Here is a 13,445-nt window from a genome sequence, read left to right as displayed (position 1 = left end):
TTTCTCCTTTTTTTTTATACAGCCATATCACATCAGGCAGAACAAAAGCTGAGCTGAGACGCCGCCACCAACCACGAGCAAATTGATATAATCAACCTTAATGAATTTGTATGTCAACATGTTATAAGTCCATAAAAGTGAGATAAATTCGCCTCAAGCCGCGCGGGTTGCACATCTTTCTGTTGCCAGGCGTATCCGCACTTTGTTCGGCGAAAGAGTTAGGTTAGCAGGCAGCAACTGACATTAGAAAATTTGAAGATGAATGTTCTGCCTAATATCAGCTGAGCGTGGCATCAATTGAACTTAATCACCCTCGCCACGCTTGTTTCTAGCAACATATTTAACTCTTCCTGATGCTTTTGGACAGCCGATTGAGTGGGAAATTTCGTGTCCAGTTTGGTCGCAAGAATGTCTTATGCTGTTTCCAGCTTGCGAGAACATTCAGAGCTCGAGAGAGAAAAGTTGCACAAGCCAATTAGCGTTAATCAATGTTGAGGAAAATTATTAATTGGTCAACATCTTCGCGGTCGAGCTGCGGGCGAATCGTCGTGGGGTATTTTGTTTTGTTCGCCAGTGCATGAAATTGACTGCCGTTTTTGCAGAAAGCGCAAGCCACCCCAAAAAACGTCACAGAAGACCGCCGACGTCTTGTCTGTCGTGTGAGTTTTTCTAGCACGAGATCAAGTCTAGGAATACAAACAGACGCGCACTGGGTTGAACCGGTAAGGTTTGTCTCTGTTCAGAATGTATACAATCGGTAAAAGTGACCTATTTTTAGTGTTGCAAGAAAGAGAAAAACCTCTGACCGACAGCTCGATTCATGAGTTTTCTGTTGCTGTTGGCCGTTGACAAATTTAAGGAAAAAAAAAAATAAAGTGGCGGGACTGATAGAATTCGTTAAATTAAATTGCAAATTGCCTGTAGTGAAACGCGTCCACTGCGACACTTGAGCCAAGCACGAGGCGTTTGAAAGTAAAAATACGCGTATTATAACGTAGCCTTGAACTAGATATTTGTGCATGAACAAACGAAGATCGAAGCGGTTTAGCACGGGTGTCAATATCTTGATTTTAAAGTTTTTGAAACTTCATTTAAAAAACTAAAATAAAAAAAAACTATTTTACATATCAACACGAAGTATCATTCATTAAACCACTTTACTTTGCTCTTCCTTACAGACTGATAGCGATATAGCATGCGAAGAAGCGTCCAGGTTAACAGCCGAACTACAGGAAGAGGCATCACCTGAGGATGACGATGGAATGTGTGGGTATCACGATATGCCGCCTCCCCCGGATGGCGGGTAAGTAAATTGTATTTATTTTTTTAATCATTGTTCATTTTTTTTTTTTTTTCAAACCAATCGAATGACAACGACTAGCAAAGTGTTATCGATGGTGCTATTCATAATAACACTGTTAGAATAAACAAAAAAACAAAATTATATTTGTACAGTCAAACAAAACACCATGCGCCTCCATTAAGTAAATACAAAATGAATGAAAAAGCTCATCAAAATCACCACAGTTTCACGAGGAATGAGAATATGCATGCAAAGATAAGCAGAAAACTTCAGCAAAAGTTACGAAAATATTTTGTCAACATCGAACTATCTTGCTGCAAGTTTATACTAATCTCGAGTTTTTTTTTAAAAGGTTCCATAAACCAAATTTCCAGTTTTTGCTTTTTGGCTGTTTTTGATACTGCCTTTAGTCAGGGGTATTTAAAAACACCCAAAGAGCAAAAACTTAAAATTTGGTTTAGGCCGATGCAAATATTAAAAAAAGTTTTTGTCCCTCGGCCCTGGCCGAGGTCAAGGGGGGGGGGGGGGGCAAAAAAATAAAAAAATATAAAAATTTAAATAACAAGCCATAGTCTTCACATTTAAATGAAAAAAGTGTTTTAAAATGCATTTTACACTAGTTCAGTTGTTTTGCAATCATTAGTTTTCAAAAAAATCTAAGATCTGACAAAAACAAAAATTGTATCGAAAAAAAAGGTTTTGCATCTAAAATTTTCAAAAAATCTTAAGATTTTTTAATAAACCCAAACATGCTAAAAATGATTTTAAACGCAGAAGAATGTATTTTAATTTGATTTCAGCTGGTTGCACTTGAATTTTCATTGAAATTTCGAAGATTATTGTAAAAATATTTTTTTTTGTCCCCTGATTTTTCGGGCCAATTTTGAAGGGGGGGTGACAAAAACTTTTAAAAATATTTGTACCAGCCTTATTGGAACCTAAAAAAAAACTCCAGAAATAAGTATGGTTTAGTGTGAAATAAACATGACAAAAACAATTTCTAGAGGCAAAAGTTGGATTTGACTGCTTCGTACTGGTTCGTACTAGTATAAATAAAATAATTTAAACACATTTAATTTGAAACATTACATTGCACAGTGGTCCAGATCGCAAAATTAGGTGGAAAATGGATTTTCCGTAAAATGATGAAGTTTTGGAGCTTTGGTGTCTTCAGAAGAGTTGTTGCATATGGAAAGGGGCAACTTTTGGTTTGGTTGGAAATTAGGGTGGTTCACTATAAGGGTGATTTTGAAAATCTAACTTTTCAGGAATATTTTTGGGATTTTTTTTTGTCTTCTAGAAAGTTGTTGGGCTTGCCAATCCAAGCAACTTTGTCGAAGACACCAAAATTTTATCTCGTAATCTACGCCTTCTACGACCAAATTTATAGAAAGCATCTGAGCAAACCTTCAAAAATCAGTTTTTTGAACGTGGCAATTCAGGGTTAAGTTTTAGAGAAAAGTGGTATTCGGGGCACTTTTAGAGCTCTAAAAAACAAACATTTTTATTTCTTGACAAGTCAATTTGGACTTAAGGGTCAAGCCAAATTCTAAGCGCCAGGTTTCATTTGAAAGAGGAGATCTAATTTTCAAGGGAAAACCTTTTGGGATCACCCTAACGAATTTCGAAAATTGTCCGAATATGACCAAAAATCAATTTTTCGACACTTTGGGTCAATTCTGAGGATAGATTCAGATTTAGGGGCCAAAATTACATGGAAAAACATATATTTGGACAATTTTCGAAATTAGTTAGGGTGATCCCAAAAGGGTTTCCCTTGAAAATTAGACTTTTTCAAATGGCGATATCTAGAGTTTAAAGAAAAACACCCCTGAGATTTTTTCAGCGTTTGTAGTGCTGGATCTCCTCTTTCAAATGCAACCTGGCGCTTTAATTTTGGCTTGACTCTTAAGTCCAAATTGACTTGCCAAGAAATAAAAATGTTTGTTTTTTAGAGCTCTAAAAGTGCCCCGAATACCACTTTTCTCTAAAACTCAACCCTGAATTGCCACGTTCAAAAAACTGATTTTTGAAGGTTTGCTCAGATGCTTTCTATAAATTTGGTCGTAGAAGGCGTAGATTACGAGATAAAATTTTGGTGTCTTCGACAAAGTTGCTTGGATTGGCAAGCCCAACAACTTTCTAGAAGGCAAAAAAATCCTAAAAATATTCCTGAAAAGATTTTCAAAATCACCTTAATAGTGAACCACCCTAATTTCCAACCAAACCAAAAGTTGCTCCAAAACTTCATCATTTTACGGAAAATCAATTTTCCACCTAATTTTGCGATCTGGACCACAGAGTATTGTACCGCATTAGGGGTGACATTGGGTCTGGAGGTTAAATTGAGTCAAACAAAAATGCAGAAATTTGTATGACCCAATCTTACCCCCCAGACCCAATGTCACCTCTGATGGCGGTGTTAAGAGACCGTGCATAAACCACATGGCCTCCGAATTAGAAATTGAGAAATTAGAAATCACTAAGAAGCATATGAGCAATTCTCTACCAAAACCGGAAATGGATTTCATTAGTATTTTTTGAATTGGCTCAAACTTTGTGGGGGCCTTCCCTATGACCAAATAAGCTATTTTGCGTCATTGGTTCACCCATACAAGTCTCCATACAATTTTGGCAGCTGTCCATACAAAAATGGTACGTAAATATTCAGAAAGCTGTAACTTTTGAGTGAATTTTCTGATCAATTTGGTGTCTTCGGGAAAATTGTAGGTATCGTTGAGGACCCAAACCCAAACAACCCACCATTTCCTAATGTCGATATCTCAGTAATTTTCCGATCTTTTCCGAAGCTTTTGATGGAAACTCATGGTGTGCCATTTCGGTTTGAATTTGACTTATTTTTATAGTACGAATTAAATTTCTGATCGAAACCAAGTCTAGTAAGAAAAAATCCATTGCCGTTTAAATATATCACAAAATTGTGCTGCCCACCATTGAAAAAACGGCTAATATCCACTTTTGGCAAAAACGAGATATCAGCTCCAGGCGGTAGAGGATGTTCCAACACATCTCCTGGAACTTGAATTTCACTGAAATAGTGTTTAGACTCGGCTGCCGATGCGAAAAACCAAACGGCTAATATGCCACTCTTATGGAAAATTGTCTTGACGGAGATTTTGTGAGAAACACTTAAACGCGTTTTTCTCGGAATACTTGATTTGGCATAATAGCCGAATTTTCAATTATGGGCAGTGTGAATCTAACTACATATAATTGCAATAAACTGCCGTTCTAATCGAGTCCGTCCCATATGTAAAAACAGCAAGCCGAGAAAAACACATGTCAAATTTGTCCCGCCCATAAGGCTACGAGTTAGAATTTCACGAAAAAGTGGGTTTTCTCCGGGTTTCTAGAACAAAGTACAAAATTTTATTGGTTTTTCTGATAGTTTACATGATTTTGAACCGAACTGCATCGTTACCTCAAAATTGACGAAATTACATTTGGGTTGGACTAGCTTCGAGCGGCAGTAAAGGTCTTAGTAATTTTGTTAAAAATAGTTGTTGATAAATCATCAAAACTCATTTAGAATAAAAATTTAAAAATAACTTCTCATTGCACTAATTGTACTTCTTTTCTGCTTGTTCACTTGCAGCTACGGATGGGTGATTGTGTTTGCGTCGTTTATGTGTAACATGATAGTGGACGGTATCGCGTATACCTTCGGTGTGTTTTTGAATGATTTCGTGGAGTATTTTGGCGAGGGCAAGGGTACGGTTGCGTGGGTGGGCAGTTTACTTAGCGGTATGTACTTAAGCGCAGGTCCAGTGGTTTCGGCCCTGACCAACAAGTATGGCTGCCGGACAGTCTGTATAGCTGGTAGTATAATCTCCTGCGTGGCATTTGCTCTCAGTACCTTAAGCACGAATGTGACCATGATGATGCTGACGTACGGTGTCATGGGTGGCATCGGGTTCGGCTTCATCTACCTGCCAGCGGTCGTCGCCGTTGGGTATTACTTTGAAACGAAACGTTCCTTGGCGACCGGTATCGCCGTGTGCGGTTCCGGCTTCGGTACCTTCGCCTTTGCACCGCTGGCCAACATGCTGCTGGAGAACTTTGACTGGAAGAACTCCACCCTCATATTAGCTGGTCTAATATTGAACTGCGCAGTGTTCGGTGCTATGATGCGGCCACTCACGTAAGAAACGTCTTCTTGCAGTATATGGCGGCACGCTAATGTTCTTTCTTTTTGTTTCTTCAGTTATCCCAAGGAGGACGACAAGGTAAAGCCCCTGATGCAGCGAATGTACGAAGAGAAACGCATGCAGATGGAGCGCGGCTCGATCGGGGGTTCCTACTTTATGGTCCAGCTGCCCGATGGAACGATGGAAAAAAGACTGAAAGCTCCGCTGAATGCCGACCCCGGCGTACACTCGAGCTTGGCCCTGGATCAGTTGGCCGCACAACAAGGAGGAATGCACGCGGTCGCTACCCTTCCCACAATCACCGAATCCAAGGTCCAGGAGCAAAACGGTTCTAGCAACTCTTCGTCCGAGTCCAGCCAAATAGAGATGAAGAAGCCACTGCAGAAGAAACGTAACACCAACTCCGAATCCGATGCCAACGAGTACGGCTCCAACAATTTGCCACGGAACGCCTCCCAACCGGCATTCACTAGTCATCAATCAGGTACTATTGAGCTGCACGTTGCTTTGCCTGGCACCTTAGTTTGACATGCTTTCCTTTCTATCACCAGGTATTCCAAAGAACGGATCCGTGCCAACGTTCGACCGGATCCGCAAGCACTCAACAGGTGAAAGGTTTAAGCCATCCTTGGCTGCCATTAAGGCAAGCTCAAGAGGTGACGTTGGTAGCAACGGAGACGTACGTAAATCTATGCATTTAAAAGTGTCACGCGGCTCTGTCAACGGCAGCAAAAATAATAACGCTGAAGATTTAGTTAGTAGCAGCCACATTTCTTTATTATTTTTGAAATTTTTACTTCGTATGATCTAGCTAAACTGGTTTAACCTATCGGTTTTGAGCGTGTTGTTGATTGGATTTTGCTCTTTTGGTTGCACTTTCCTCCCTCCCCCTCCCCCGTTCTTTTTATTTTGCTATATATTATCAATCAATCGTGAGATGGACGAGCGAGGGCAAAAAATCCTGTCCAATCTGACTATCGCAACAATTTGCATATATGATTTTTTCTTACCCTGCTGCTTGCACTTTGCTTCAATTAACATTGAACGTGTGGATATGTATAGCCTCACGACACCTTTCTAATCAGCTTGTAATTATTAGTATTATTATCATTTTAACAAGATGATGTAAAATTGGTATCAATTAGCATATGCGCCAGCCACTTATCAGCCATCGCTGAAGAGCAAGTCTCTTGCACAGTGATGTGCTTGTTGTTGGCACGCGTTTGAGTTGTAAAGTTAGTCAGGACTTTTTTCTTTCTTAGGTGTTCAGCGCTGTTATTTTTAAGCTTTATTTTAAGTAGCTGTTCTTTTTCATCTTTTCCATACCGTCATATTTATTCAATGTTTTTTCTCATTTTTTCAACAAAAAATCGTCCATCTCAGCAGGTTTAAAAAGATTTCATACCATAGAATATCCATGCATCAATTGTCCCATAATGCTTTTACATCATTTTACTAACAGTAGAATAGTTTAGTCCTTCTAGTCGAACAAATATCGATAAAGTTTGATTTTGCTATCGTCTTAACTTGCATGTGATTTATATAACCCCTACTAAAACATTTATAAAACTAGGGTATCAAGAATTTGGTTGAACACATAACTAAAAGTTATTTTTTTAATATATTGAATTAAAAGTGAAATCGTATTAAATAATATTGTTTCCCGATATTCATTGCATTAAAAACAAATATTCCAAGCATTCATAGAATCAATTAACTGTACATTTTAATTTTTGTTTCCTTGCTTTGCACACGTACCCAGATGTATAAATCTTAATTTTACATAATTCAGTACATAGCAATTAACCATGCACGTGTAGCTTTGTTTGCGATTTTAGCTTTGCTCATCCCCTAGAAAAATACATTCAACTAACATGTTCTCTCTTTACTCCCGAAATCCGCTTCTTTCCCATTAAATTCTTCGCACAGGACGATGGCAGCAGCATGTACACGTCGAAGGCATCGCTAAAGGCCGACCGTCCCGCCATGGTGCGTCCGCTGAGTCGTAAGGATATCTTCTACTCGGGTTCCGTTACCAACCTCAAAGAGTACCAGTCGCAAAAGTCCCTCACCAACTACCGTAACTCGGTCATTTCGCTGACCAAGTTCGAGCGTGACCACCGGAACGATGTCCGCGTCGAGGACGTCGAGAAGGGAACGGAACGTAAGATTTTAAATTTGAATAACTTTGCAAGTTGTGCGCGGTGCTAATGGTGAATTTTGCTTCGCAGAGTATGATCTGTGTCCGTGTTTGAAGCTTCCGGAATCGTTCAAGAATGCCATCGGGGCGATGATGGACGTGAGCTTGCTGAAGGATCCCGTGTTTATGATGATCGGCATTTCCAACATTTTCGGCATGGCGGGATTGTATGTGCCGTTCGTGTATCTTGTGGACGCAGCAGTGCTTGATGTAAGTTTACGGAAAATCATTTTAGATAGGCCAATGGAGCACCCGCAATCGAGCAGTTTTTGACAGTTCGCTCCATAAGAAATACATTGTAGAAAAAAGCAAAAACTGCTCGAATGGAAGTGCTCCATTTTCTTCACACTCTCAAATCCGTACAATTTTAATATTAAAAAGAAAAAATAGCGAGAAAATGATTTTTTTGTCATCTTATAACCATTCCTAAGTTGTGAAATGGCTTAATTACTGCCCATGTTCGCCTAAATACCATATGCATTTTCATCGGTTTTGAGTTAATGATGCAGTTTGGTTCAAAATGGTGTGCTCTTTCAGAAAGGCATATAACATCCAGTACTTTGTTCTAGAAATCAATAGGAAATCCAGTTTTTTTCGCGAAAACTTAACACGTAGCCTTATGTATGGGACAAACTTCAAATGCGTTTTACTCAGCTGGGTGTTTTTGCATATGGAACATTAATGCGAACATTTATGTGAGAGCAAGTGTGAGAGAGATACACTCTTGTGTACAAAAAATATGTGCCCTAATAAAATTTGGCAAATTCTGTCAAAATCTGGATTAGAAGGTGGATAATCTTTATTTTGTCGGGCACTTCAAAAATCTGGTATTCCAAGATTAATGTGGAAACCCTGAGTTGCATTGTTAATTTGATTTTGGTTACCCGCGGTGGATTTTCTTGAAATAATTCGAACTGTCAAAAATCCATTTTTGACAGTTCGATTAACAACACAACTCTGGTGTTGAGGGCCTAGTGGCGCGGGGGTTAGCGACTTTAGCTGCCGATCCCTAAGTTGCTATGGAGCGCGGGTTCGATTCCCGCCTTATCCTCCTGGCCTTCTATCGGATGGGGAAGTAAAACGTTGGTCCATTTGCGTAACAGAGGTTTTGGGTGACTCACCAAACATAACCTTCGGACAAACTCATTTAATCGTTTTATTGTTTTTTTTCTTGCCAACTCGTTTTAATTCTTATTCGTGGGCAATTCTGGCTCGTGAGCTGGCCGATTCGCGAGTGCTACCGAGAGCGCGGGCAGTTGGCAAGTTGCTCTTGAAAGCTCGGGTCTCGCGACGAAAACTCGAGAAAGAGGAATGCCTCTTGTGAGAGCGCAAGAATTCCAACATTGCGTGAGATATGTTAGAATTAGACTCTTAAAGTCGTTCCAATCGACAAGATATAATTTATGTTTATTTCCGGCCCACAAAATGAGCTCAAATTCTCGGTATAAATGCTATAAATACATTCTATGGAACCAAGCGCCTCCATCGATTTGTTCTGAATCCGACTACCTTTTTGGATATTCAACTATATAATCTCCAGCACCCTAATTAAAACCAACATTTGTTTCACATCTTTCAGGGAATTGAACAAAACTCTGCCTCATTCCTTATCTCCATCATCGGTATCACCAACACGGTCGGTAGGATCGTTTGCGGCTATGTCGCTGACTTCCCCAAGGTAGACGCACTGTTCCTGAACAACATTTGCCTGGTCATTTCCACGTTCGCCGTTTCGCTCACCCCGTTCTGCCACAGTTATGCCTCGTACGTGGTCATGGCAATTGCGTTCGGAATCGCAGTTGGTAAGAATTTGGAATCTAAAAAGTTAATTTTTTTGTGAGAATTCGAAATAACTCGTTGAATATCCCATTTCAGCCGGTTACATTTCACTGACGTCAATTATTCTGGTCGATCTGCTGGGTCTGGACAAACTCACGAACGCGTTCGGGTTGCTTATTCTGTTCAGAGGAGCGGCCACGATTGTCGGATCGCCACTGGCGGGTGCACTGTACGACGCTACACAAACGTACTCGATTCCGTTTTTCGTTGCCGGAGGCATGTTTGGGCTGTCGGCCATTTTCAGTTTCGCTGCACCGGCCATGAAGAGGTAACACGGCTAGGTCAATCAATCAGTTTATTTACTAACCATTTTGGGCACTTTTTGTTTAGATTCCGCAAACCGGAGGAAGCACCTGTTCACGTTGAGGTGTTGACACCCATCGACGAAGAACCCTCGGAAGATTTGGCCGACGACGATCAGCCCATCACGATGGTTCCGAAAATTGTCCAAACAGCCCCGAGTCCATCCACGGAACAACCAACCATCACAGTGAACGGAAGCGGGAACCACAAAGACGCCAGCAAAGAAGTCCCTCAGATGGAATCAGTACTGTAATTGCCACTCTCACCGTAGTGACGGTTCGGTCATCTATGCCCCAAATTAACAAAACAAACAAAACATGCGTTTTGTGCGCGCTTGTGCTTACAATTGTACATTTATGATGTAAAACAACCGTGTTTTGATTATGTTTTATTTAATTGAAACAGAGAAAAACAAATGAAACAGTGTCATACAATGAAAAGTTGCCTGTCAAGATACCAATCAGAGACAAGAAAAACCTAACATAGTTTACTAGCTGATCTAAGAGCGATGTGTGATTCTATTGAGTGTGTGCATGCAACATTTTCTGTGCGTTATTCCTATGTACATTTTTAAAATTTAAAAATTCACATAAACGATGCGATGTGGACAAAACCAAAACCGTTGTGGAAACAAAATACATAAAGCTAATTTATGCCAATCTATTCAAATCTGAAGCCAATGTTTATGAAAGTCGCGAAGTAAATTTTATTAGGAAACATTAAATGAGAGGAACGAGAGTATTATGTTGGTACTAAGTTTATATAGGAAACATGTGAACAGAGAAAACCGTGAGGATAGTGTAAGTTTACTCAAAGATAGGATATATGAAAGTTTTAACATGGATAGCTGGCATAAAAAAGTAGGATAAAGCACTTGAATCGGCAACAAAACATAAACTTGAACCACGTAAGCGCAAAAATGTATGGAAACATGAAATACAGAGAATTTTATTTCTTTAGAATATACAAAAGTACCATAGTATATTTTGATATTTCAAAAAAAACAACAACAAAATGCTATCCGACAACCGGGTCAGTTTACTCCACTCGTAGAAGCTGTAAAAAATCTAAAACAATAGCTAGTTACCGCTAAAAGCTCATTCGCCATGCCGTGCTTTTGCTTCGATTCACAACTACACACCGAATCTATTGGTAAATCATTCACAACGTGCGCGTCTCATTCCAGTAGTAAACTTTTAAATTGATCGACAGAAATCAGCACGCGTCTGCAGCAAATCATTGGTTCACCCACATTATTTTATACATATCAAAAGCTGACCCTTTGCGCTGTCACAGTTTATCCCTTTGTTATATATCTTCTGCCAACTGAGGCACAAACCAGTTTAAAATCGACCTGGTGTAAATAGTCATGCTTGCGTTTAAGTCACCTACGGATAAAAAAGTCACGCGTTGTCGGCCATTATATTTTTGTTAGTTTGTTTATGTTTGTTTATTTTTTTTTTCTCACTCGCATGAAATGCACGGCGAATGGTTCGAATTCCCGACATTAGTTATTATACCTAAGCGTTCGTCAAGTGTCGAAAAGATATGATGGAATCTAGGAAACTGATGAAAAAAAAAAAAACAAAACAAAAAATAACATTTGTTGAAAAAAGCATAACACAAAGCTAAACCAAAACCCTGTGTTTTATTTGTTTTACTGTTGATAAATTTCCTTAAATTTGTAACTATGAGAGATGAAACGGTAAGTATCTCGATGCCTGTACTTTACATAATTTTCCCACTAATATTCAAAATATAATTCTGACGTTCTACGCATAATAGTTGGGCGTATCAACCGACAGACGGCAATGGGGACTTCGTCGGAGCTCGTCCGTTCAAAATGCAACTCAAAGTCGTACCTTTTTTCCGTGACGGCTTTCAAGGCATGCTCCCTCCAAGATTCCTAGAATAATATTTCAGCAGGGTGTATCTCTAAACAAGATTTTTGCCACGTGTTTAAAATCCGACGACGTTACACCTAACGAATAAGTTTGCTGAGAATAGTCTTGATTCTGAAATTTCCAAGAATAGCTGTCATTCACCCATGACAGATGGCAGTAAAGAAGGAAAAATGGCAACTAAACCCAACCATTCAAATTTTTATTCGTCTCTGCCACATCCAGCGATCAAGTGACAGTCAGGTAAACGAGATCAAAGCATACTCAGAGGGCTTTGCTTCATGGCCTATCTACAATCACTTATCTTAGAATAGTTAAGTTGAGCAATTCTCTACGAAATCGGTCTTTTTTCTTCAATTTTAATTGTTGTATTTTTTAATCCGACTGAAACTTTTTTGGTGCCTTTGGTATGCCCAAAGAAGCCATTTTGCATCATTAGTTTGTCCATATAATTTTCCATACAAATTTGGCAGCTGTCCATACAAAAATGATGTATGAAAATTCAAAAATCTGTATCTTTTGAAGGAATTTTTTGATCGATTTGGTATCTTGGGCAAAGTTGTAGGTATACGGACTACACTGGAAAAAAATGATAAACGGTAAAAAAAATTTGGTGATTTTTTTATTTAACTTTTTATCACTAAAATTTGATTTGCAAAAAAACACTATATTTTTTTTATTTTTTGATATGTTTCAGAGGACATCAAATGCCAACTTTTCAGAAATTTCCAGGTTGTGCAAAAAATCTTTGACCGAGTTATGATTTTTTTTAATCAATACTGATTTTTTCAAAAAAACGAAATATTGGTCGCAAAAATTTTTCAACTTCATTTTTTGATGTAAAATCAAATTTGCAATCAAAAAGTACTTTAGTAAAATTTTGATAAAGTGCACCGTTTTCAAGTAAAATCCATATTTAGGTGACTTTTTTGAAAATAGTCGCAGTTTTTCATTTTTTTAAATTAGTGCACATGTTTGCACACTTTTGGAAAAAATATTTTTGAAAAGCTGAGAAAATTCTCTATATTTTGCTTCTTCGGACTTTGTTGATACGACCTTTACTGCCCATTTTCGCATAAATGTCCCATATGCAAAAACAGCAAGCTGAGAAAAACGCATTTGAAGTTTGTCCCATACATAAGGCTACGTGTTAAGTTTTCGCGAAAAAAACTGGATTTCCTCCTGATTTCTGGAACAAAGTACTGAAAGTTATAGGCTCTTTTGAAAGAGCACACAATTTTTTAATCACCGTTTTTTTACCGTGTATAATTTTTTTTCAGTGTAGTCCGTATCCATACCTACAACTTTGTTATATGGACAAACTAATGATGCAAAATGGCTTCTTTTGGTTTCAGTCGGATTAAAAAATACAAAAAAAATCGAATGACCGAAATCCTAGAGAACTGCTCAGTTGTGTAGAAATAGTACGTAACTTACTGCCGTTGTCTGCAATCAGCTTAGCAAACTTGCTAGGCTGTTATACTTTGCTATGCAGTTGTTTGTTTACCTTCGATATGGAAACGTCAGCTTACCGTAGATTTTGAAATTCTCCAACCATACGTTAAGTCACTAATTTACATACTTTTCCATTGTAAAACATCAGATTCCTTGCCATGGATTCACATTCCTAAGCTAAGTAAAATTTTCTAAACTAAATGATTGTAAAGACCATCAGGCTATCGTTAATCGCTAGAAAGGATTTTTCTTTGAACCATGGTGGAGGCACTAGG

At 38.7% G+C, this 13,445-nt stretch overlaps 1 protein-coding gene across 12 annotated transcripts in view; it reads left to right on the top strand.

The window, feature by feature from the left end:
• The window catches only part of LOC120422710 (monocarboxylate transporter 3-like), a 32,772-nt gene extending 21,466 nt beyond the window's left edge, over positions 1-11,306 (top strand). For 10 of the 12 annotated variants that reach the window (XM_039586225.1, XM_039586227.2, XM_039586232.2 and 7 more), the window contains 9 exons: positions 1,179-1,303; positions 4,920-5,465; positions 5,529-5,956; positions 6,024-6,226; positions 7,402-7,636; positions 7,704-7,882; positions 9,252-9,474; positions 9,548-9,779; positions 9,842-11,306. In XM_039586225.1, the coding sequence (XP_039442159.1) occupies positions 1,179-1,303; positions 4,920-5,465; positions 5,529-5,956; positions 6,024-6,226; positions 7,402-7,636; positions 7,704-7,882; positions 9,252-9,474; positions 9,548-9,779; positions 9,842-10,067 (2,397 nt within the window). In that variant the 3' untranslated portion in view covers positions 10,068-11,306. Of the gene's footprint in view, positions 1-1,178; positions 1,304-4,654; positions 4,800-4,919; positions 5,466-5,528; positions 5,957-6,023; positions 6,227-7,401; positions 7,637-7,703; positions 7,883-9,251; positions 9,475-9,547; positions 9,780-9,841 lie in introns of those variants that run through there. The other 2 variants (XM_039586235.2, XM_052709595.1) reach the window with 2 other exon arrangements.
• The last annotated feature ends 2,139 nt before the right edge of the window (positions 11,307-13,445 follow it).

The sequence above is a fragment of the Culex pipiens genome, chromosome 3 (assembly GCF_016801865.2).
Source record: "Culex pipiens pallens isolate TS chromosome 3, TS_CPP_V2, whole genome shotgun sequence".
In the NCBI taxonomy this organism is placed as follows: Eukaryota; Metazoa; Arthropoda; class Insecta; order Diptera; family Culicidae; genus Culex; species Culex pipiens.
This window is presented reverse-complemented; position numbering and strand designations above follow the sequence as displayed.